Source organism: Cryptomeria japonica, chromosome 9 (genome assembly GCF_030272615.1).
Source record: "Cryptomeria japonica chromosome 9, Sugi_1.0, whole genome shotgun sequence".
NCBI lineage: Eukaryota > Viridiplantae > Streptophyta > Pinopsida > Cupressales > Cupressaceae > Cryptomeria > Cryptomeria japonica.
In genome coordinates, this window is record NC_081413.1 from 299343938 (window position 1) to 299367413 (window position 23476).

Here is a 23476-nt window from a genome sequence, read left to right on the forward strand (position 1 = left end):
ATCAGATTCCAGGGGTTTTAGATGTACTTCTTCTTTCCCTTTAAATTGAATTCATTTAATTAATAATGCTAAAATTAGGGTAAATAAGTGTAAATTGAAGTAACTATGCATAAACAGTGAGCTACAGTCATCAAATGGAGCCATGAACCTGGATTTGAGCAATATGTGAGTGTTCGAATATGTTCCCAGAAGGTCAACCTGAATTGTTAGGACCGGAATGCCCGTCGCTCTGGTCCTTCAAACTTTTCGCCGTCTAAAAGGGAACCTATTCGTCTCTGCGAAGAATGTCGATCCTGAAAATTGCAGCTCTGTACTTGTTCTTGCAGACATTCTAGAAGGGAAAATGGTTGGGAACAAGGGTTTGCCTTAGGTCATACCTCGGGTTCGAAATAGAATGTAAATGTAAATGAAGTGCTATAATGAAAATGATTTCGTTTTGAGGGAAATGCTAAAAATGACTAAAACACTAATGTTATACCTATTTATGAAGTTTTGTTTGTCTTCACAAGGAACTAGGGTTTCATGTAGATGGACTTCATAAAACATAGAACATGAATGTCATCTCCAACGCTAGAATCTTGACTTTACTTCTTCTCCAATGCTTGAAAGAAGACTGATTGCTTGCTCACTTGAATGTAGGATCTCAATTTCTCTCTCTTGAGTGGATTATGAATTCGAATTGATTGATGTCAAAATGAGAGGGGTAGACCTTTTATACATGCTAGTCGAAAAAAAACCTAATTTTTTGACATGAGCTGACACGAGATCTAGGTTGCTGATCAAATCATGTTACCATTATGAGGCCCCAAAATGGGCTCTTTTGAGGAGGACCAAGGCGTTGGGCGCCCTGGTCCTAGACATCAGGGTCCCAAGATCTTGGGGAAGGAAATGCAGATTATGAAAATTTGACTGAAATAAATAGTGTGAGCAGAATCATGGCTTCAATCAAACCTTAGGGGACGAACGCCAAGGTGAGGGCCCAAGTGAGGAAAAAAATGTAAGGGAGTACAATTTAGGATACTACATTTAGCCCCCTCTATAGCAGGAGTATGAGACTAAGCATGCTCACGGTAAAGGACAAAGGTTTGCATTGAAAACTTTAATCAAGATATCAAAGAGACAAGACACACTAAGCCCCCAAGGGTCTTTAGGATCTTACTACTTCAATATCAAGATAAAACGGACATCAAAAGAAAGAGGAAAGAGAATCATGATTGCTAGCCTAGTAAGGTTCGCTTACTATGAGTCATGAAAAAGAAAAATACCAAATTACAAAGCAAAAGGCTTGGTTTGCAAAGTAACCTGAGTATCGAGACATGTGATAGTGTGTGCATAAAGTGAAACATTGAGCGGAGTGTATGTCCCCACGTTAAAGCGAATGCATACGCCTACTCGGGAGCAATTGCTTTAAGGTAGCATACATGCATCAAAAAGACAAGCACGTTACCACAATGATATGCGCCCAAGAAATGACGAATCAAAGGATAATGGTCACAAAACATAAAACACATAAGGGATCCACTAACTCTAGGGTCAGTATGCTCTTATGATAAATAATATATATCATGAATATGTTTGTATTGAATTGACCTCATCCCCCAAAGTTAGTTGAACCACGAGCACAATGGAAGAAGGGAACATGTGTCTTTTGAGTAAACATGGAAGAGACCAAAAGAGATCTCAATGCTTTACATCGTCCCCAAGTAGACAACACAAGGGACAACAAATAGAAGAATGTCACAATAGATTCGGTCTCTTTATTACCTTGCACCAACGGAGTGTCATGTGTCTTTTGAGTAAACATGGAAGAGACCAAAAGAGATCTCAATGCTTTACATCGTCCCCAAGTAGACAACACAAGGGACAACAAATAGAAGAATGTCACAATAGATTCGGTCTCTTTATTACCTTGCACCAACGGAGTGACAAGGGTCATCCAAAGAGAACCTAACATAACAGAAAAAAAAACATCATGAGGGAAACACATTATGAATAAGCAAGAGAGGAGAGAGAATCTACGACACGAATGAAGCTAATCAAGCAAATCATCTGCCTCCCAATCTTGGTGAACATTGTTCTAGAAAGGTGGACAAGATGCAAGAGGAGCAACTTTGAGCAAAGTAGATGGAGCTACTGCAAGTTCCAAACAAGGACCATGCTCAAATGATGAGTCACTTTGTCTATCACTAGGAGCTAGGATTAATGCTTTTGAAAATTGTTTAGATAAATCATTGTCAACATCAACAAGCTCATACATATCATCAGAATCATTAGCATCAATTTTCATCCATTTCTTCATCAAGATTAATAAAAATAGGATCTTGACTACTAATAGAACATGTACCATAATCTTTCTTAAGCATTTTTAATCTTGGTGATTTAGGTTGAACTTCCTCCCTAGAGTTAGGCAAATGCTGGACAAATGGGACTAAGTCAACATTTGGTGTCTTTAGGGAGGAAATGGGTTGAGAAGAAAGTTCAAGAGCCTTAGCACGACGTCTTCGTTGGTGTTCCCTCGCACAAGGTTTTGTTTAGTTTTAACCGAGGGTTGTGAAGTTTTAGGATCAATGGACATAGGCTTCTTCTCTTCCTTTAAAGGAGGAGGAATGGGATAAGGTCTACTAGATTGAAAAATATGAGATGCCGGGCGCTTCCCTTTGTAAGATGTTGGAGGCGGAACTGCGGCATATATAGGAGGAATAGAAGGTGTATGAAGGAGACCGGGTCCATCATGAGGAGGAATAGGTCTAAGGTCTCTAGGCTTACTCAAAGATAAGATCATCTCATTCTTCCACTTTTGATAAGATAGAAAAAGAGCATCACTTTGAGGCTTAAGAGGCTCAAATTGTTTAGGCCAAAAGTAATCAAGGTTGACATCTCCACGCCTCACCGTGGGTTGATACATGCTATGATTAATTGTTATGATTTTGCTATTAGAAGAAAATTGTAGACATTTATGAACGGTAGAAGCGATCGCTTTCATGGAAGAGAGCCAAGGATGTCCCAACTTTACATGAAATTGATCCGATGTAGGAATGATAGCAAAAATGACATCCAAGCACTTAGTACCAACTTCAACGGGAAGAGTAATAGAACCAATAGTAGGGAAAGAGAAACTATCATACACCTTGACCACTACATTAGATTTATCATATGTTACTTGATGAAATTCAGTGGTCACATTCACCATACACGCTGGATCAAAGAACACTCCTCATAAGAGTTTATCTTTGATCTTCGCAATGATATATAGTGGGCCATCAGGCGCAATAATAATCTCACTAGGATCAAAGGTAATGAATAGGTTCTTAGGAGGTGTAGGTTTATCAACAAGATTCACCACATTATTGGACTCAATACCAAAGTCATTGGGAGAAAAATCAAGAGGCTCAGACTTAACCACATTGGTAGAATGAGAAGGCAAAGGATTAGTTAAGATTTGGAGGTTTTGATTAGGAGGAGCTACGGATTTGTTTCCTTTGTCATTCACAGTAGCCACAAATATGGTGTTGTTATCAACAAAGTCTATAACACTTTTCTGTATCATGACCGGGTTGACGATGAAATTGGCAAAAGGCTTTAGGATCATGATATGGTGGCAAAGGTTTGGAGGTATCAATTGGCTTGATGGGAGGAAGTTTCAACACATTTTTTATTTATCAATTGTGTCATCATGCTATGCAAAGAATCAGTTAGAGGAGTGAATTCTTTTCTAAAGTATTTGGATAAAGTGGTCACAACTGATGTCATGGCTGCCACCTGAGTATTGATGTTGTCATTGATCTTGATGTATCCCTTGTTTGGTTTAAACTTCGCAAAAGATTGTTGAGCACTCTCATTCTTATCAATTGGAGCCATTGAAGGAGGTTATTCAAATTGACTCACTTGAAGCTGATAATTATGAAGCACTACGCACAACTGCGTAAAGGAAGTAAACTCGGAAAAGAGAAACTTATCCCTAATGTCTTTTTGTAAATTAGCAATAAAAATTCTTTGAACATCATGCTCAGGCATAGGATAAGCAATTTGAGAATACAAATGTTTATATCTACCAATAAAATCAGTCACTTTGTCTTTAATACCTTGCTTACGATGAATCAAATCAGTCAAAGTAATCTTATGACCAATATTATTGTGAAATTGTTGAATGAAAGCATTAGCTAATTGTTGAAATGATGTAATAGAATAAGGAGGCAAAGAACAATACCATTGCAAAGCTTTATCCCTAAAGGTTCGAGTAAACAATTTAGCCATAAGTCTTTGATCATGAGCAAAGTCACTATAGAAAGTTTGGAATGTATTCACCAGTCAAGGGATCACTTTTTCCATTGTAAAGCTCCAATTGAGGGATTTCCATATGTTTAAGAGGGACAACGCAATAAATGTCATCAGATAATGGGCTCGCTACATCAAATGTGGGCACATTAAACTTGGATTGGGTAATGGAAGCTAACCGTCGTTGTAAGGATGAGACAATTTGGGCTAGGTTATTGATGGTTGCTTCAGTGGATGGATTGAAATTGGACATATTGGATTGAAATGGAGGAGTAACATTGTTATATGTAGGTGGAGGTGGAGAGTAAGGAGGTGGAACACTATGATATGTAGGTATGGGAGATGATTGGGTCACAAATGGAAGACTCACGAAAGGCGGTATAAAAGAATTTTGATTAACAAAGTTGCCCCCTTGACTAACATGTGTAGGATGAACATTTTGTGTGGATGTAGTCATGATAGAAGATTTGAATGTAGGCACACTAGGGAAGGATGTAGGCATAGGAATAGAATGATTGACTTGACTAGTAGCTTGAGCATAACCAAGGACTTTGGCACAACTTTTGATAGGCATGATATTAGTGTCAACAATATGAGCAAGGCTACGCAACAAATGAACACCAATTTTATCACTTTGAACCAGTCTTTTTAATCCTTCAATCAATGGGATTGCCTCACTTTCTAGGTATTGTTGACTCATCCATTGTTGAATATTTTCAAATTCATTGTCAATCTTTTCCAATTGATCAATTGAAACCCTAGTTAGTGATTCATCCACATCATGAGAATTATGAAAAGAATGAGGATAAATGACATCATTTGTTGTGTTAGAGGAACCACCAACATTCTCATCCTTAGTAACTAAACCTTGGGAAATCTTAATTCTACAACTTCTTCTGACGGGAATATTGTTGGTAGGGCTAATGGTAACAAAACTCCTGCACAAAAGAGGGAAATTTGAATTTAAAATTTGAAATTTGTGATTAAACATTGCAAAATTTTGTAAAAATGATTGATTAACCAATTAATTGAGCAATTTGATTTGCGAATGTGAAAGATAAATGCCTGTAGATCATAGCATAGCATATCATAAAGATCAGATCTGGAAATAGATTTGAAAATTTATGCAACCCACAAGTAAATTTAAGATTTATAAATTAGGGTTTTTGTGAATTCAACCACTAAATTGATGTAATTTAATTGAAAATAAGATCTAGGAGGGAAAAATTTGAAATTTAAATTTTATGAATAATCAGATCTGAAATAATTAATCCAAATTAGACAACACACAAGCTCAATTTTAGAATTAAAAATTAGGGTTTTTGTGAATTTAACCTCTAAATTTTTGTAATTCAATTGGAATTTAACTTGTAAATATAAATTTGAATTTTAAAATGTATGAACAATCAGATCTGAGAACATATGTGATGTCCCCAAACTAAAGAGCATTTAAGTGACAGTAATATAAACGAGTAATCATTCATAAATCATTATTGTTCGTGAAGGTTGAGAGTGACTTAAATGTCATACACAACAACCTATGCTCATGCTCATAAATGAATGCACAACCATAGTTCGAATATGCAGTTATGAATAATAGGTAACATAGATCAATATATGAATCATTGTGATCACCCTCAAATCCAATAATCAGCAGTGGATATTTGATGTTTTCACCGATCAAGGAGTGATGACTCAAATACGATAAGAGTATCTAAGTTGAGTATATCGTAAACACTTGCAAATTTGTGGGAGTTGAAGAAAGGCTTTCAGGATGCAAGACTGTGAAGAGTATCATCCAATGAATTTAATTTGCCTTAGTCGACGTGGCATTCAAAGCAATAGAAAATAAATGATAAACGAACAACGACTTATGGAGCAAGTTTGTCTCTTCTAATTGGCAACAAAGACGTATTGCCAACCACGTAAATAATGACTTGGCAGAATCCAAAAGTAACTAAGGCCACACGTAGATGATAAACAAAAACTTATATTATCAAGTTATAGTCAAGGATTAGTTGCCAATAATTATATGAAGTTACCAATAAATGGAAGACATGAGTTTGGTGACAAATGACAACGCTCACAAGTTATAACTAATTGGTATTCTAAGGGACATCAAACATGACACTTGGAGACATCCCATCCACTTGCAATGTATAAGAAGGTGTCTGCATACAATCAGCAATTGTTTTCGGAAATAAGACATCGAAGACCTGTTAACCCCATCGATCAATTACTATGCCTCAAATAATGATGACATGAAGATATACGATTACAGGTGTGTTGTGCGTTGCACACACTCCTCGTCGCCGACAGGCCCCCCCCTCTCTTTTTTCTTTTTTGGTTTTCATCTCGCCCCCGGTGTGGGATTTTGATTTTTGTCCGCCATTAAGGTGCAGCGGGTAGCAGTGAAGAAATGATCCTGCAGGAGAGTGAGCCCGCCCTATTCCTTAAGTCCTGAGGAGTTCGTAAGAGGTCAGGAGTGATCCCGTCCGTAATGAGAGGGTTGAATCAGGAGCCGTGCAAGGAGATGGGGCGTCTGTTAATATAAGTTGCAGGGCCAATGGGTGAATTTGCAGAGAGTCGCAATTTTTGATGTTCAAAATTCTTCCAAGGGAGACCAGTTTTCACTTGGGTTTGAAAATCGGCTAAGCAAGCAAGAGTGTCAGTTGTCCATGGGTTTTGCAAAAAGGCCTTTCAGGCCGAATTTGGCTTTAGTTTTAAAATGAACTTTTCGAAAGGCCTCTTTAGGCCGAACTTTCAAGCATATTGGGAGGTGCCATCTTTAAAACTTTTTAAACTCCCTTTCCAGTCGAAAACGCGAACTAAAGTTGAAGGCATCATTTTTGTAACTTTTCAAAAAGTCATTTTGGCCCGAAAATGGGCAAACATCCAAAATAGACATTCAAGATTTCAGGAACATGTATACTCTCCAAACACCTATGGCAAACCCAGGCGGATGATGGAGAGTGGTATTGCTTAGGTAGCTGGTTTCCCTCCGGCCGTACAGAATTATGAACTAGTGGTTGAGGCTGCTAGACATTATCAGCTAGAAACCAGATTGGTGGTGCTAGCTGATTTCACACCTGAAGCCATTGGGGAGGCATTTGATATTCCATTTCCAAATAATCCTATTGCTGCAACTATAGATGAGCAACAGATCGCTTATGACATGAATCCTGCTAAATGCAAGACATTGATAAACAAAGAATGGTACAAAGAAAGAAGACCTCCAAGCATTAGGATCAATAAAAAGACCCCCAGAAGTGATTTTCATAACGAGTATGGTGATATGGTCACCTTACTCAACCGGGTTATGGGACTCCCTCAATCTAATTTTTTTGAGTAATGGATGTTCTACTTTACTGAGCAGGTCTTTGCTGGGAAGTCCAAGTTCGACTGGGCTCAGATCATCAGTGACAATATCCATACACAGCTGATCGAGCTTGAAGAAAAGAAGTACTTTACCATGACTTCCTACTTGATTTACATGTTTGCCCGACACCAGCCACTGATAGGGTTAATCAAGAAAGGTGAGATCGGGAATGGGCTGAATCAGGTAAAGGTGTATGAATGCTACCCTCAGCTGCATTATTATGACATTGCTCAAAGAGAAAAGAATAACATTGCCTATGCAATTGGTCAGTATGAGCGTGTCAATGATGCCTTTACAATGCGCATAGTCAGGTTGATGCAAGGAGGATTGCACATAAGGCTTTCAGAGCAGGCTATCATTTTGATCCAGAAATATGGTGCATGGTTTATCCAATTCCCTAAGTTCACTTACATCAGAATAGCAGGCTTTGAGGGAGCACCATTCCGGCTTCCACGCTATTCGTCAGATAAAATAGTCCTCATGGAAGTTGCAAGACAGACACACCCTGCAGGCAGTCTACTTAGAGATAAGAAGAAGTCCGGGTTCACCATCCCCATGATTTTGGGTACCCTTGATGTGCATTTCAAAAATTCGGTGCAAGCTGAGGAGTCGTTTACTGAATTGGCGTCCTACGGCCTATAGGAACATTTCCCTAGGAAGTGCTTCGATCATGATAAATTGGCAAAGAGAGCCTATGGCAGGCGCTACAGGGCGAAGGCATCAAATGAGGATTATTGGAGCAACTGTTCAGATGACTTTGAGGTCCGGCGGCGTGAGTATTCTAGGCTAAGTATCCAACAAATGCGGCTTTATGAGTACCGTTAGGTCCCAGATCAGGTGACGGATTTTGGTAATTGCTTGCAAGTTTGAGAATTTGAGGCGGTTAAATACTTCTTGCCAGACATTGACTGGACTAGGGACCCAATCATTGATTTTGAGGCGGTCATGGAAGCTCCAAGGAGGTATACCGATCACTGGTTATCCCAACAAATTGAGAAATTGACCTATGAAGGGACCCAATTCACATACAATCTGATGAGTAGTCTCGATTCCCAATCTTCGGAGGATGAAGGAACCTCAAGCGCACCAAAGGAAGAGGTTGAGAAACGAAGAAAGAAGAGGAAGAAAGCCAGAACCAATAGAGGGACTCGGACATCAAAAAGAACTAGAAGGGAAAAGATCCCTATCAGGAGGTCGGAGGTTAGTTCATCATCCAGAGACCCTAGTTCGGAGGATGATGTAGTTGAACTCGACTGCATACCCGCTCCGCCTTCACAGAGTGATGTTGATGCATTCGAGGCAAATAATCCTCAGGCACAAGATGAACAAGATGCAGAGGTAAGGGTCGTTGGCCCTGATGAACCTGGAAATCAAGTTGAGGAGGGGGAGATTGCCCCTAATCAAGAGGCTGGTAAGCATGAGCTCACACAGGGAAGTAGGCATGAATTGCAATTGAATAGCGGCGGCAAGAATGACACCACCGTTGAGGGAGAACAAAAGGAGGATGAGAGTCAGGAGCTTGACAAAACTAAAGAGCAACCATCACAAGAGGATACCCGACAGTTGTTCAGTGAGGTAGGAGAGAACTCAGCCATGAGTAAAGGATTGGATCCTGCATCCATTCCTTCTATGACCGATCAATTGCAGGTAGGCAGTGAGCCAGCTGAAGCCTCCAAGGAACAGAGTGGGAATTTGGCAATTAGATCTAGATAGACCATCCCTCAGGACTGGCTAATTGCTCGTGCACTGCGAAAGGCAGCTATCAAGCCACCTATTAACCTGGAGGATATCTTCTCTCACATAGGAGAAATAAAATCCAAAGGTAAGAAAAAGCCCAAGACCTACTCCAGGATCACTAAGGATGAGCAAAGGAATCGCACCATTCATATTACCACCCCACCTGCAGATAAACTAGAGGATCAAATTGCATTAACTGATTATAGTATTGCAACCATCCCAATAGGGCGAGCCACCAAAGAGAAGGAAAGGGAAGAGTTCAAAGGTTCCGTGCAAAATATGCTCAGACAGCTCGACGAAATGACCACTGAGAGAGACATATACTGAGCTTGTGTTGAGCAAGCTGAGGGGTACATTGATCACTTGCTGAGGCCGCTGAATCCCATGTTCCCCTATTGGCATTAACACAAAGGACCACAACTGAATTTGGCGGAGTGCATGATATCGTCAAGGCTGTCAGGGAATGGATTCAAGGCCTTAAGGAAAAGGGAGAGCAAATCTTCAAAGATCTACGAGAAATGGCTCTCCATAGGGAATCCACTCTTATCAAAATGTGTAAGTTGAGGAAAGAATGTTATAACGCTCATGAGGCAATTGCCAAGGCATTACCCCTTATAAGGGCTCTATTTTGGACCTGCTCTCAAATCCCCACACTTGATATTATCCTAGATCCCTATGATGTCAATACCTTCAAGGAATGGTATTGGATTCTCAGCATGAAGAACGACATGAAGGATAATATCAACAAAATGCAAGATAAGTGCGATGACGCTTTGTCAAACGTGAAGGATCTTGGTGAAAAGATCCTCAGATCAATGGTTCCTGGTTGGAAAAGTAGTATGATAGACAATGAGGCGCAACCATAGTGGGAGGACAGTTTGAAAACCAAGGTCACCTACTCTATGGAGGACTTGGAATTTGCTAGTGGGCTACAGGAGGATATATCGTGCTTTGAGAATCATAGATCATACTGGAGAGAAGAGCTGGAGAATGTAGATAGCCTCCTAGAGGGTATTCATTATAAAATGTTTAATCCTCCTATGCCTCCAACAACCAAATTGTTCAAGTTGTGCCTAAGATTCCAAGACTACGTCCGGGTAAAGCATGCAACTGATCGGGATATCTAGGGAGAGTACTTGCGCGACGAGGTCAAATTTGTGGGAAAAGAGTCCACAACAGGAAAAGAAAAAGTGCTTTCCTAAAGTATATGTTCCTTTTTTAAAATCGTAAAATGCACTTTTTCAGGCATAAAGTTCATTCCTAACTACCAAAGCTGTTGTAAATTTTGAGCTCCGTTCATGTGCACTTTTTGGAGCAGCTTTTTGGGTAGTTATTGATTACCGTTTTGGTAGTTATCGTTTCCCCCTTTTGTTGTTGTTGATATTTTGCCTCCCATTTATTGGTATGGGCAGTTTTGATAGAGGATGAATCTGGCCCACTTGTCTAAGTTTAATATTGGCCATTCATCCATTTTGAGAACTCTATATAAAGGAGTTAGTTTCTCCTTTATTTCATGCAGAAAAAAAAGATTGTTGCAAAAACTTTGGCAAAATATATACAGAATTTAATGGATGTTAAAGCTGTCTTTTTTACTATGAGTGCATGGTCCTCTTCTCCATCTATTTTATTTCTGCAACTGTATTTATTTTCAGACAGTTTATTTATGCATGTATTTGATGGAAATCTTGATTCATACCATTAGGAAATAGCTGATTAGTATTCCCTCTGCATGGTTAGTCTGAGCCCCTTTTGTGATAAGTTCGGTTATTAGATTTGAATGAGTGGGTGTAAGAGTCCATCATTTGTATTTAGCAGCTTGAAAATTCAAAATCGTTTGATGATTGCACTAGTTTTTACCTAGTTGCGCTCATTAGCTGGCAAAGTAATTTCTAGTTATTTTAAGACTTCCGTCTATGTGTTCAAATATGTTGTCTTAGTTAAATTAGCTAGCAGTTCTTATTTGCTCTTTATCCTTATCTCCCCCTTTTTTCCCTTTTTATTAAAAGAAGCCCGCAAGTCAAGCTGAAGTTGTATCAATTAGAAGCAAATCGGATGAAATAGGACTGTAAGATTTTAGGGAACCTGTACGAAACCAATTCCATCTAACCGTAAGTCCCCTTTGTGTTTCCAGCAAAACACATCAGCTACTAAGCTATCCTGCAGTCAAGACCTGACAACCGAAACATTGAGGTCATCCCCATTGATCAATTTAACACAACATTAGGGATTTCCTTATCTCAAGAGAGGATAGGATTCTTAGTATTCTATTCTACGTTGGCTCGATGAAGTCGTAGTTCCGCGATTTTAGACACGCCAAAAGAGTGGAGACGATTGATATAGAAACAACGATTTGAGGTTAGATAGTGGTAACTAGTTATTGACAATAATTTGTCAAGCCTAATATAAGTCGGCAGCCATGTTTAGATGGTAGTATTTGACTAATCACCCAACTAACGATAAGCAAAGGATTGATATTGTTGTGGCATCGATTTGACTAAATCGATAATTAGTCTCGGCATAAATAAAGTATGAGAAAGCGAAAACAAATGATTAAGATGTGTGACTAGTTTCATAATGGGAAGGCACGATCATTGGAAGGAAGAGTCAAATGATTTAAAGATACAAGGGACATGTCTCTTAAAGAAGTATCTACTCTACGGAGCATGTCTATAAGAAATAGAAGGTATATGAAAAGGAGCCTAAAAGGTGAAGAATCTATCTTATTATGACTCTAATCTGAAGGTTCAGTTAAGCAACAACCTTGTATAACTGTGAGGTATATATCTCAAGTATACAAATCAAAGGAAGTTATCAAGATAAGTCCTATCCTCGAACTATTCTTACAATTTTAAGTTAAATATCATAATTAAATGTCTTTAGTTTGGGTAAATTTTGTGTTACAGTTCTCACCTTAAGTTGAAATTCTTGTTTCAGGATTAAGTTAAGGAAATTCCCAAATGGGGACATTACAACATAAATCAGAAAGTAAGGTGTAAGATGTTGGGTTCACCAAAATGTAATGGTGAAAAATTAGGGTTTCACCCAAAATGTAGTAAAACCACAATTTTTGCTTAGGGACCATTACATTATGGAAAGATGTAATTTGATAGATCTAAGCCTAAAAGACCAAGATTCTAATCAGATTCCAAGGGTTTTAGATGTGCCTCTTCTTTCCCTTTAAATTGAATTGATTTAATTAATAATGCTGAAATTAGGGTAAATGTTTGTAAATTGAAGTAATTATGCATAAACAGTGAGCTAAAGTCGTCAAACGGAGCCACGAACCTGGATCTGAGCAATATGTGAGTGTTCGGATCTGTTCCTAGAAGGTCAACTTGAATTGTCAGGATCGGAGTGCCTGTCACTCTAGTACCCCGAATCACTGTCCAAAAGAGAACCTGTTCGTCTTTGTGAACAATGTTGATCCTGAAAATTGCAGTTCTGTGCCTGTTCTTGCACACAGTAGAGAAGGGAAAATGGTTGGAAATAGGGGTTTGCCTTAGGTCAAACCTCGGTTTTGGAATTAACTATGACATAGAATTAAAATGTAAATGAAGTGCTGTAATGGAAATGATTTCCTTTTGAGGGAAATGCTAAAATGTTTGAAACACTAATGTTATACCTCTGGATGAAGTTTTGTTTGTCTTCACAAGGAATTAGGGTTTCATGTAGATAGTCTTCATAAAACATAGAAAGTGAATGCCATCTCCAATGCTTGAAAGAAGACTGATTGCTTGCTCACGTGAATCTAGGGTCTCAATTTTGCTCTCTTGAGTGGATTATGAATTCGAGTTGATTGATGTCAAAATGAGAGGGGTAGACCTCCTTTTATACATGCTAGTTGAAAAACAAATTAATTTTCCGACATGAGTCAACACGGGATCTAGGTTCTTGCTCAAATCATGTTACCATTATGAGGCCCCAAAATGGGCCCTTTTGAGGACTCCCAGGATCTTGGGGAAGGAAATGCAGATTATGCAAACTTGAGTGAAATACATAGTGTGAGCAGAATTAAGGCTTCAATCATGCCTTAGGGGACGAACGCTAAGGTGAGGGCCCAAGTGAGGACAAAATTGTAAGGGAGTACAATTTAGGAGGCTACACACAGGCTTGCCCAAATACCAAGGGAGAGATTGTATCTATGTTGTGATGGATAGGCTTACGAAATTTGCACACTTTTTCCTGCTAACTGCTGCATATTCAAACTGATGGGCAAACAAAGATAGTAAATAAGTAGGTGGAAGGATACCTTTGTAATTATATATCGGGGCAGTAGAAGGCATGGGTTAGGTGGCTATTTGTGTGAGTATTGCTACAATACGACCTACCACATGTCCATGCAAAAGTCACCATATAATTAATTCTTTTAGTCAGTTACCTTTTTAGTGGTTCTATTAATGGTCATTTAGTTAATCATTGAGCTTTTTAGTTCGTCATCTTAGTTGTCGACTTATTTAGCTTTTAGTTCATTTAGTCTTTTAAGTTCAACTATTGCTTCTTTTATAAGAACACATAGTTTGTTTTTTAGTGTTTAGCTTTTTAGCTTTATTTAGCATTTTCAGCGTTTTAGCTTCATGTTGAAGCTTTTTAGATTAACGGTTCATTCTTTTTAGAACACCGTCTTGTAATTCTATTATATATGGTTGCATGTTCTTAACTAATTTATTCGATTATTCAAGATCATTAGATTATTTTCATGGTATCAGAGCGGGCTGATGGGGTTTGTCAAGATTTGACGAATTTTTTAATAAAAAAATCGTAGGCCTTTTACCTGGAATTCATCTCAGAATTTTTTTTAATTATTTTTATATGAAAAAAACGTTTCTGCAATTTTCTAGATGATTAGGGTTTTTGTTCAGAATTTTTTGAGTTTTTCCATTCTAGTTCTGAGCGACGGAAGTGTTTTTTTTTGGGTGTTTCTAAGCCCATGATTTTCGCGATTTTTCGGGTTTGATTCCCGACGGTGGCAATGTGTTTTTTTCCGAACGACCATATTTCTGCCCTTTCCTGTCAGATTTTCAAGGTGCGATTTCTGTTTTTCCGACGACACATTTTCGGTAGCGGTGATTTCTATTTTTTCGACGACACATCTTTTTCGTGTGCGATTTTCATGTGCCCACCTCCTTTTCGCAACCTGTGGGATTGTTGACTACAGACTTGTGGTTCTTCCGACATGTTCTAGGTTAATACGGATTTCATGATTTTTCTCTCAAACAATTTTCAAGATTTCCTACACGCAATTTTCACAATTTTTTCTTGGTCTTATTTGCCTAGCGCTTAGGATTTCTGCCAGTGACCTATTTTTTTTAACAAAAAAAACCATCTGTTTTTTAACTTTTAAAAAATAAAAACATTATTTTCTGCAGATTATTATTTTTTTGATTTTTCTTAGAAAAATTCCAGGTTTTAAATTTGCAGGAAATTTTAATTTCTGCGGTTTTCATCAAACCTCGAAATCCACGCATTGGGATTCGTGCCTTGAATTCCTCTCCAGGGTTTCAAATTCTTGTGCAGTTTTTTCTATTCTAATTTTTTTATCAGATTCTTCTATCTAGTTTTTTGTGCCTTCACAAGGTTGACCTCGTTCAACCTCAATTTTTGTGATGGCATCTTTGACCAACATCATGTTGGAACACAGTCAGAAGTTCAATGGCCACAACTACAACACCTGGAAATAGTGCATGATGACGATATTTGAATATCGTTGCCTTGATCAGATTGTTTTGGGCAAGGTCTCTTGTCTTACAAGTCCCAAGGTTTTCACGATTTTTCTTGAAAAATTGTCTGAGGGTTTTGCTTGATTTTTTCCTCAAAATTTAGGGCTTTTCCGCATGATGTCTGGTGTTTTGTCACGTGACATTTTAGGGTTTTCACGATTTTTTCCTCAAAAATTGTTCGTAGGGTTTATAATTTTTCCTTAAAAATTATCATCTGTAATTCGCGAAGTTAGCGTGGGATTATGGTTATATAGTTTTTACATTTTTTTCCACAAAAATGATGATTTGTAAAACTAGTTTTTAGGGTTTGACGGTTTTTTCCACAAAAATCGTGCTTTGTTGCAGTCTGTTTTGGGTCGCACCTAGAGTTACTGGGGCAAACATCTGCGATCGTGGTATTTTGCAATCTGTTTTGGAGTTGTCGGAGCAAATAGTGCTCAGTACTCTTCTGCAAAAGTTTTTGCGGTTTTTTGCTAAAATCGTGTTTGTTACTCATTGGAGGGTTTGCCAATTTTTCCTCAAAATTGTGGTTTTAGGCTCAATAATTTGCGTGTGACAGTTCTACAATTCTCATGTGAGGGTTACATCAGTCGGACGAAATCAGCTATTCCTGGGCATTAACACTTTGTAGATCCTAGGAGGGTCTCTGTAGCAGTAGAGTGTTCTTGCGTTTGTGATCAAAAGACCCGTAGTGTCTTCTATCGTGTACTTAGTTGATGCAGTGACTATTAAGGGAGGGTATTAGAATAATTAATTCTTTTAGTCAGTTACCTTTTTAGTGGTTTATTAATGGCCATTTAGTTAGTCATTTAGCTTTTTAGTTTGTCATCTTAGTTGTCAACTTATTTAGCTTTTTAGTTCGTTTAGTCTTTTAAGTGCAACTATTGCTTCTTTTATAAGAACACATAGTTTGCTTTTTAGTGTTTAGCTATTTAGCTTTATTTAGCAATTTAAGCATTTTAGCTTCATGTTGAAGCTTTAGATTAACGATTCGTTCTTTTTAGAAAACCGTCTTGTAATTCCTTTTATATACGGTTGTATATTCGTAATTAATTTATTCAATTATTCAAAAGTTCATTCAATTATTTTTCACATTAATGGCGCTATATGGGTATGACGTGCCCAACTTTCTGGATTTGTTATTTGGCGACAGCAGGATGCCTAGTGCCAAGGACCTATTGCAGGACAGCAAGGATATCATGAGGTCCTTGAAGAACATCCTGAAGGCATAGAATTAGCAGAAGCAACATGCCAATGAGTGCAGGGTTGAGCATTCATTCAAAGTTGGTGATATGGTGTACCTCATGTTGTAGCCTTATCGACAGTCCCCTCTCAATAAGATACTATGGACCGTTCAGGATCATTAGGCACGTTGGTGAGGTGGCTTACAAGTTAGAGTCCCCAACAAATAGCCGAGTACACAATGTCTTCCATGTGTCTTGCCTCTTGCCTCAAGAAGGCGATTGGGCATAATGTAATCCCTTCTATAGTGCTGCCACCCCTTGATGAGGAGGGGAAATTGATCCTTGTCCTTGAGGCCATTATTGATACCTGAGAGAGGAGATTGAGGAGAGATATCAAGGAATATTTGGTGAAGTGGAAGGATCTATTAGTGGAGGATGCGACCTAGGGGAGTGAGCAAATTCTGTAGCACCCAAAATTGAGGTTGCATGAGTACAAGTAATCTCGAGGAGGGTGGACTGTAATGTCCCCTGCTTAAGCGCAATTGTCTTTAGTAGGGATTAGCCTATCATTAGGGTCCTGTAGGCTAATACATTGGTTAGGGAGCCCATTTAGGGAATCAGGTGACTTTGGGGAGGCTTGTGAAGAGTTTTAGGAGCTTAGAGCTAGTTTCCTATTTTTTAGGAAGTACTCCTATTTTTGAGGGGATTGGCAGTTCGCTTGTTGACCTCCTAGAGCTCGTGGAGCCTTGCAGGTGGCTTTATAAGCCCTTTCAGATGATCAAAGACAATTCCCTATTTTTTAGGGAGGTGACTGACAATGGCTTGCTTTTTTCTGACATCGCCCTGGGACCCGTTGCAGCATTAGTTTCCAGTGGCAAGGATGGGTGATGGTCTCACAATAAAAATTTGGAATATTAAAGTAATAACTTTTATATTTTGATTGATTTTAATAAAGTGCTTATTTGATAAAGTTACTTTATATTATTTTAATAAAGTAACTTAATAAAAGGGCCACCATGAGGGTATGGAACCTAGGAAATAAATTAAAGGGGGGCTTCATAAGAAGGTTCGATCAGCCTAAAGAGGAGAAAGGGAGATGAAATAAAGAATTAGAATATTCCATATAAAATTCAAGATGCCTCCCAAAAAGAGCTGGATTAGGGTTGTGGTCAATAAAGTAACATTTGGAGTCTTCTTTTTGGCATTCATGAATTTATTTTTACAGCAGCAACTTGGATTTGGAGCTCTGGAGCAAGGGTTTCAACAGGAAATCAAACTTTGAGAATGAAAACTCTCAAAGTATTGAGAGCCTTCTTTTTGGCATGCATGAATTTATTTTTACAGTAGCAATGGATTTGGAGCTCTAGAGCAAGGGTTTCAGCAGGAAATTAGACTTTGAGAACGAAAACTCTCAGAGTATTGAGAGCCTACAGGTGTGGAAGATCACCCAAGGGAATTCTCAGAAGTTATTATTCTATTTTCAGATTTATTGGTGAAAGAATCAGAGATCAGCAAGGGTGGAGGGCAAGTTTGGAGAAGTAATTTGCAGATCTGAGCCAATTCGCACCATATATCAGCAAATCATTGGTCTTTACAGGTAGCCGTACCTTGGGAGCATTTGCAGCCAATTCCTAGCTAGGACGTGGGGTTTCAGACCTTTATTGGAGCTGATCAGACCTTTTATGAGCCTGATAATGCGGATCAGACCCATGGACAGCGTTCTTGGGTGAAATATCTAACTCATCAAGGCAAGTTTGCTGTTCCGGATTTTGTATCAGACCTGTACATGCTGATCAGGGGTATGTAACCAGCAAATCACTCAATAAAGGCTCATAAAAAATTATCTATCGTATGTGTTTGTTTGCTGTACCATTTCCTTTCAGCATTCTTTAAGTATTGCATTTCTTCTTAGTCAAAACCAAGCAAAAACTAAAATGGTAATCAGAAAAACTACACAAAACACAAAAAAATCAGAAAACCAGAAAATTTCCAAACAAAAAAATCAGACTTGCATTAAAGATCCAGGGGTGGATCGTTTCAACTTTTGAAAAGGGTGGCTGACCTATGTGTTTATTGCATTGAATTTTGGCTCCCAAAAGGTATATATAAAGTAGGGAGTTTTTTTGAGTTAGTGTGTGCCTGTGTGGTGATGTACGAAAATGCTCCATCATTCTAAGAGCATAGCATATCTATTTCTGATACAAGTAGATGTTTGTCTCAGTATGTGTGTGCTCATTGGAAGAAGATTTCAAATGAACTATTGGAAGATACATTCTAGTGCTCTTTTCATGCAATGCTTTTACAAATAGTTTGTGACTTCTTTGCATGTCACATCACACTAAGCTACTAAGTACAAAAATCTCCATAGATTGCTTTTACTCACCATGAATTTAACCATCTTCCTTCTTAATACAACCTTCTTAGTCATACTACAACCTATATTATTTATACGAACAATTGGTTTAGTTCTAATACTATATCTTGGATCACATCTATGCTTGAGTCATTATTTAGTTTAATATAATTTCCATGTAGTTGTGATATTTATCCAAGTCATTTGGTCGAATTTAATCTAATTGCAAGGCGAATAAATACCTATTTTACTAGTCTGTGTCCATATCATACCAATTGTGTGTGCATTTTATTTAGTTTGAATAATTTATGCCTATGATAATGCCATTTCTTTATAGTTGTCACAAAAAGATAATGAACTGCAGATGCAATGTTTTTATGGTTGTTGTAAACAATTAACAAACTATTCTTGGCATATCTCTATGGTTATAATCGAAATTTAATGTAACTATAGTTGAATAAATGAATTGTGTATGCTTGATAGATCACCAAGCTGAAACTTAAAACATGAGTCATGTGCAAGTGTAAATATTTTGAGTCTGTCTTGGTAAAATAAAAAAAGGGAAAGAAAAACCTATGTTATCACACTTTCAATTGTGTGCCCCCATGCCCTAATTTGTTGCAGATGCTCAATCACATTGCAAAAATGGATGAAATTGGTTAGAAATCTTCTAGGTTTGGGGTAAAGTAGGTTTTATATCAAATTTGGGTGAGTTATTGATGGGTTTTGCAAGAAAAAATGCGCGTTTTTCTGTTTTTTTGATGAAAAATCATTAGGAGTTTTTGGAAAACTTGGCAACGAGTTTTTAGGTAACTCATTGCTGATTTTGGCTCGCGAGTTTGTGAGTACTTGCAATGTTTTTGAACAGTAGTGCAAACCTTATAATCAAATATGATTTTAATTCCTTTCTCAACTAATTGACCAACACTCATTAGATTATGACTTAGTTGTGGTGAATGGTATATGTCAGCAATTTCTACTTTTCCAAGCTAAGTTACCGGTACCTCCAAGTTTTCCCCCAAATCCGGGTACGATACGTGTCGGATTCGGATTTGACTTGGAATCCCTGTGGAATCAGACAGGGTTCCTCTTTTTTGCTCCTGAAACGTATCCCCATTTTGACCCACGAATCCCGACGAATCTGAGGTCGACATGGCGATTCCATGGAGTTTTTTTGATGAATCTGTGTCATGCACGAGGGGTTATTCATTGACTTAACGCATTTCGCTTGTCTTCGGCGGAGAAAATGGCACGACGCACTTGTCTTCAGCAGAGAAAACCAGTGACGACACAGAGGTAGACCAGCACAGAGGTAGACGGAACAGAGGTAGACCAGCACAGAGGTAGACGGCATAGAGGTAGACTAGCGAGGGCGCGACGGCACACGCACACGGGCACACGCACACGGCCAACTGAAATAAATTTTTTTTAATTTGTTTCTATAGTATTGTTGATGTCTTGTTTGTATTTTTATTTTGTCGATTTATTTTGTTTATATTTATTTTCTATACTTGTATTCTTTGTATTTTTTATTTATATTTTGTATTTTTATTTTTTATTTTTTATTTTAAACAAAATAAATGGAGCCTTGATATAAATTTATTAATTTATGATTTATATATTAATTTATAATTTTATACAAATAATAAATATTAAATATTTATTTTTTATTTATGTGAAAATAAAATATTAATTACAAAATAGTTAAAATAATAATTATTAATAATACAAATCAAAATTAAATATAATATTTAATTTTAATCTATAGTAACATTATTTTAAATATGAATATTTTTTTATTGTGTAACTAATATTTTATTTTCACATTAAATAAAAGTTAAATATTTAATTATAAGTTACTTTCATAATTAAATTTTAATTATAGGTTACTTTCATTATTAAAGTTTGTAAATATTTAAATATTGTTATAGGGTACTTTCATAATTATAATAATTTCACTTTCACTTTAAATTAAATATAAATATTTAACATGTATAATTTATTGTTTAATATTAAATGTTAATAATTATTTTTTAATTTGTTGTAGATAGCATAATGGCAACCACTGCTAGCTCTATTCCTCAACGGACTTTCAAAACCAATCCAAATTCACCCATATGTGTATATATTTATGATTTTTATATCTTTTTGTACGGATGTACCTAGACGTACCCAAACCCCCCCCCAAAAAATTGCCGTACCGGCGTACCGTACCCACGTACCCATACCCGTGCTCGTACCCGTACCGGCAACTTAGTAATTCCAAGTTCTAATCCAATTTCTTTTTCCACAAACTTCAAATACTTTATTTTCACCCAATCTTATATCACTTCAAACTTTTCATCAATCTTTGAAAATGCTTTTCTAGAACTTGTCATATGATTAGAACAAATTGAAGCTAGAAAACAAACCTCATTACTTGTGTTCTCAACTTCTCTACATGAAAGAGAGTAGCATGTGGATCTTTATTTTCACCTTGCTCTGGACCGTCATTTGCATTCTGTGTATCCTTGCATATAGTTTGCTTTTTCTTCCTGATTTAAATTCTTGAATTCTCAATCTCTCTATATGACTCTTTTGATAGTAATACTGTACTAGCTACCTTTCTAATTAAATTTTCCTTTGTCTCTTGAGAAGCCGTGTTCTCTACTTTGTCCTTTTTCACTGGATTTAGAATTAAACCCTTAAGATATGAGTTCTCCTTCTTATTGCCTAGAGGAAAACTAGTACCACGGCCTTTACTTTGTACTTTTTCTTTGGATTTAGAACCAAGCCCTTGATATGAGTTCTTGGTCCTTATTTATTATTTATATTTGCCTCTGGTATAAGAGCTTGATCTAGACCACCCATAGACTTTACCTTATCTTCACGAGTAAGCAATGATCCAATAAGTTCTTCAACCTATGAAGTATCTAAATCTTTACACTTTTCTAAAGTAATAACAATATGTGTCCACTTGGGTGTAAGATATTTCAAGATCTTTCTCACAACCACATTATCTTTCATTGCCTCACATTTGGTCTCATCTTATTCACTATGTTTGTTATTCTAAGCTCATAATCAACCTTTTTGTTGTTTTAACTCTTAAATTCTCAAATTTTTTTCTTAGTCTTCGAACCTTTGCAACCTTTATGTAATGCATACCTCTATATGAACTCTCTGAATCTGTCCATTCTTCTTTTGATGTCTTGCAACCTGCAATTCTTGAATAAATACTTGGATCTGTTGCACTTTGAATGTAGAAAGACACTCAAGCATCATTTTTCTCTTCCTGGTTCTCCAACTTGTGTTTTTGCATTCAGTGTATTTGGATCTTGAGGTTCAACATACCCACTTGCTACTATGTTCCATACTCGTTTCCGTATTAATACCATTTTCAACTAATCTTTCCAATAATCAAAATTCTCAACTTTAAACTGTGGAACTGGCATTGTACCATTGTTTGTTACCATTATAACAAATCAAAAAAAGCTACGGTTTCTTTTAAAGTATTAGGATCTTGAACTTTGGTAAAAGAGCTTTAAGATTGAACTTGTCTAGTGTAATTCTTACCTACGCTGATAAACAATTTCATGGATAAACCTTGCTTTGATACCACTATTAAGAAATTTTGTTAGAACAAAGGCAATACTAAAAATACATGAAAAAAGGTTATTCTCTTTTGAATCAACTTCCCTTGAATAATTTTTGAATTTTTCTCTTGAATTACTTATTACAGATTGAAATAGATCAATATGAAGTTCTCAAATCCTGAAATAGGTAAAAAAAAAATGGTTAAAAATGAAATCCTAAATAAAGTTGCCACACATGTATTAAACATCCTGCTGTTTAAAACTAGGTGATGAAGCTAGAAAAAATAAGCACTAAAAATACTACAAACTGGGTGTCTAGATTTATAGTTTGAGCGCTCTAACAATAGTTGCTTAATCTCCAAAAAATGATCTCCTACAAAGCTATGACTAACATCTTCTAAAATAACTTATTAATAAATAAAAACTTGGGCTCCTGGAAAGTAAAGCCTACAACTAAAATATGATCTGCTGTTTTGAGCTGCACCAAAAACTTCTAAAGTGGCATAGGAGTTCATAAACAACCGTCTATTATCTTTGTCAGCAATTAATTTTAGCAGCAGTAGTTCAACTTTGTCAACATCACTTCATCAACATTCTGCTGATTTGACATCATATTTTTGTACCCTTTCATAATTTCTTACTGTTGTCATTAAACTCAGAAACATTGTTGTGATTATGAAAAACAACAATAATTATGTTGAAAATACATTTTTTTTAGAGAATAAAGAAAACCAATGTTGCTCTATGGTATTTGACATACTCTTTTTTATTATTCCAACAATTAATTAAGGCATTGGTTCCTCTCTATGTAGTTTGAAGGTGCCATGATGTCAGCATCTGGACAAGCCAAACTTATTGAATCTATGGATGGAATTGCAAAAGGGATACAGCAGGTGGTATTCTGTTCTCATGGTATTTTTTGTCATGTAAAGTTTATAGATGGATTGTATGACAACAGTAGGTGCAGATTAAAAAATAGATAGGAGATCAAATTATTAATTTTCTAAGTGTCAAGAATGAAATGAATATTGAACAAAATAATTGACAATTGAGTCATTTTACCTTTGCCAACAAAATTGGTAATGGTGTTCTTTCTCTTCTCTGCACAATTTTACTATCAGATGTTGTATGTGATGTGTTGTGATGGATGGTGATGTTTTTGGTCCTTCTTCAAGCTTGATTCAGATGTGTATGAGAGTGCTGGTCCATCATCATTAATTCTTGTTTTCCATGAGGGGTACCCCTTTACATGATTGATT

General features: G+C 37.0%; 1 protein-coding gene across 2 annotated transcripts in view; it reads left to right on the plus strand.

The window, feature by feature from the left end:
* The window catches only part of LOC131079581 (uncharacterized), a 191324-nt gene that overhangs the window by 138704 nt on the left and 29144 nt on the right, over positions 1-23476 (plus strand). The window contains exon 15 of one of the 2 annotated variants that reach the window (XM_058017570.2): positions 23030-23110. The exons of the other annotated variant lie outside the window; for it this stretch is intronic. Coding sequence (XP_057873553.2) covers positions 23030-23110 — 81 coding nt within the window. The remainder of the gene's footprint in view (positions 1-23029; positions 23111-23476) is intronic. 2 annotated transcript variants of the gene reach the window in all.